Source organism: Galeopterus variegatus, unplaced genomic scaffold (assembly GCF_000696425.1).
Source record: "Galeopterus variegatus unplaced genomic scaffold, G_variegatus-3.0.2 Scaffold651, whole genome shotgun sequence".
Lineage (NCBI taxonomy): Eukaryota > Metazoa > Chordata > Mammalia > Dermoptera > Cynocephalidae > Galeopterus > Galeopterus variegatus.
Genome location: NW_007726762.1, coordinates 537,804 through 539,884, shown reverse-complemented (window position 1 = coordinate 539,884; position 2,081 = coordinate 537,804). Strand labels below are relative to the sequence as shown.

At 31.7% G+C, this 2,081-nt stretch overlaps 1 protein-coding gene across 1 annotated transcript in view; it reads left to right on the top strand.

Annotated features, from left to right (window-relative positions):
• Positions 1 to 2,081, top strand: part of CWC22 (CWC22 spliceosome-associated protein) — a 54,530-nt gene that overhangs the window by 31,233 nt on the left and 21,216 nt on the right. Inside the window, exons 11-12 of the mRNA XM_008570994.1 lie at positions 502 to 606; positions 1,463 to 1,544. Coding sequence (XP_008569216.1) covers positions 502 to 606; positions 1,463 to 1,544 — 187 coding nt within the window. The remainder of the gene's footprint in view (positions 1 to 501; positions 607 to 1,462; positions 1,545 to 2,081) is intronic.

Here is a 2,081-nt window from a genome sequence, read left to right as displayed (position 1 = left end):
TAACAAAAATCTCATTACTGTTTATTTAAAGTGCTCACTAATTCATGCAATTCTTTTCCTCTCCCTTCTTTGTACTCCCTTCTGAGTACAATCTTAGCCTAAATTCTTGTTTCTTATATCTAGCCTTAGCTTTTTATAATAGACTTTCTTCTGATGATGAAATAATATTTTAACTCCCATCTGCTAATTTCCATTTCTAATTTTTTTTTCCAGTGCTCTTGCTCTTTTGGAAAACTTTCATCTACTTTTTCTTTGTTCTTCTTATCCCCTCCTTCTTTCATGGTCACTTTTTATCTGGCAGAAGAATGTTACGTATCTCTAATCAAATCAGTTGTAATACTTTCTGACTACCTAGACAATAACATGAGGCTTGTGTAATCATCTCTGTTGGTTCTTGCGCCACTGTGGATTTCAATGAACTGAGAATTATCTTCTCAGAATGAGATACATGTATATCACCTGCTCATTCACTGTTTTCCTAAACTGACCTTGTTCTTGTAGAAATTCTTGATGAAGGAGACAGTGACTCAAACACAGACCAAGATGCTGGAAGTAGTGAAGAGGAGGAAGAAGAGGAAGAGGAAGAGGGAGAAGAAGATGAAGAAGGTGAAGATGTAGCTAATTCAAATAAGACTGTAAAATACTCTAAAATTAAATTCATTTGAATGTAATCCCTAAAACNACTTTACTTTAAATGTCTAAATATAAAGCTATTATATAAGAACATACATAAACTGGTCATTATTTACATCTATTACATATTGGAAAATATTAAAAGTATTTATCTTTCCTTATAGGGTATAATGTATTTTAGCTCTGTCTTACAGTGTAATTGTTTTTCTATAATGTATTTTATAAAAACAGCTTTAATTTTTTCCCAGTGCTTTCTTTATTCAAATTATCTTCCAACTACCCTACTATATTTTACTTCAAAATTTCTTCACTTTACATAGAAATACTGTTCAAATAAAAACTATTACATAGGTATAAAGAAAGTTTTCGTGCATTAGATAAGAAAATTTTGACAAATACAGATGTTTATATTGGACCCATTCAACCTGTCATGATAACCCAGTGTTCTCTGAAATTGAATTTCTGTCCCCAAGTTATAGTCCTCCAAAATTTACCAAGATATTGTTTACAACTCTAGAAACAATATTTTACCAAACAATAGCATGAGTGCAGCCTTTTATAAGTGTTTAAATGAGCAGATGACACAGAAACAAAAATAATTCTCCTGGCTTGGTCTGGACTTCTTTGAGCTAACAAAATAGGACAAATGACTTGAAATAGTTACTTTGAAGTCTATAAATACTAATTTACACAGTAGAAAAGAATATCATTATTAAATTCTGAGAGATTCTAAAAAGTTTATGAAAGAAAATATTACAGAGGTAACATTTTAAGTTCCTCATATTTACTTTTGTAGTTTTGTAATTTTATTATGTTTAATTTCTTTCAGGACAAAAAGTGACTATTCATGACAAAACAGAAATTAATCTGGTCTCATTTCGTCGTACAATTTATCTTGCTATTCAGTCAAGGTAAGACACTATAGCTCAGTTGATTCTTTTTGTTTGCTTGTTTTTGATAAAGAATGGTTGAGGAGATCAGGATACATTTTAGAATATGACAAACAGCAAACTAGACACCATTTCAGCATTCTCAAACTATCTTTCTCTCTACCNTCAGGACAAAAAGTGACTATTCATGACAAAACAGAAATTAATCTAGTCTCATTTCGTCGTACAATTTATCTTGCTATTCAGTCAAGGTAAGACACTATAGCTCAGTTGATTCTTTTTGTTTGCTTGTTTTTGATAAAGAATGGATGAGGAGATCAGGATACATTTTAGAATATGACAAACAGCAAACTAGACACCATTTCAGCATTCTCAAACTATCTTTCTCTCTACCACTAACTTATGCCCAGGCTAATAGATCCCTACTATTGGTTCTTTGTATTAAGAGCAAATTGTCTTTACTTATTTGGAAGGTCTAGTTGTGTTACATAATTAAATGTGTGGGGTGTGTGTGTGTGTGTGTGTGTGTGTGTGTGTGTGTGTGTGTGTGTGTGTGTG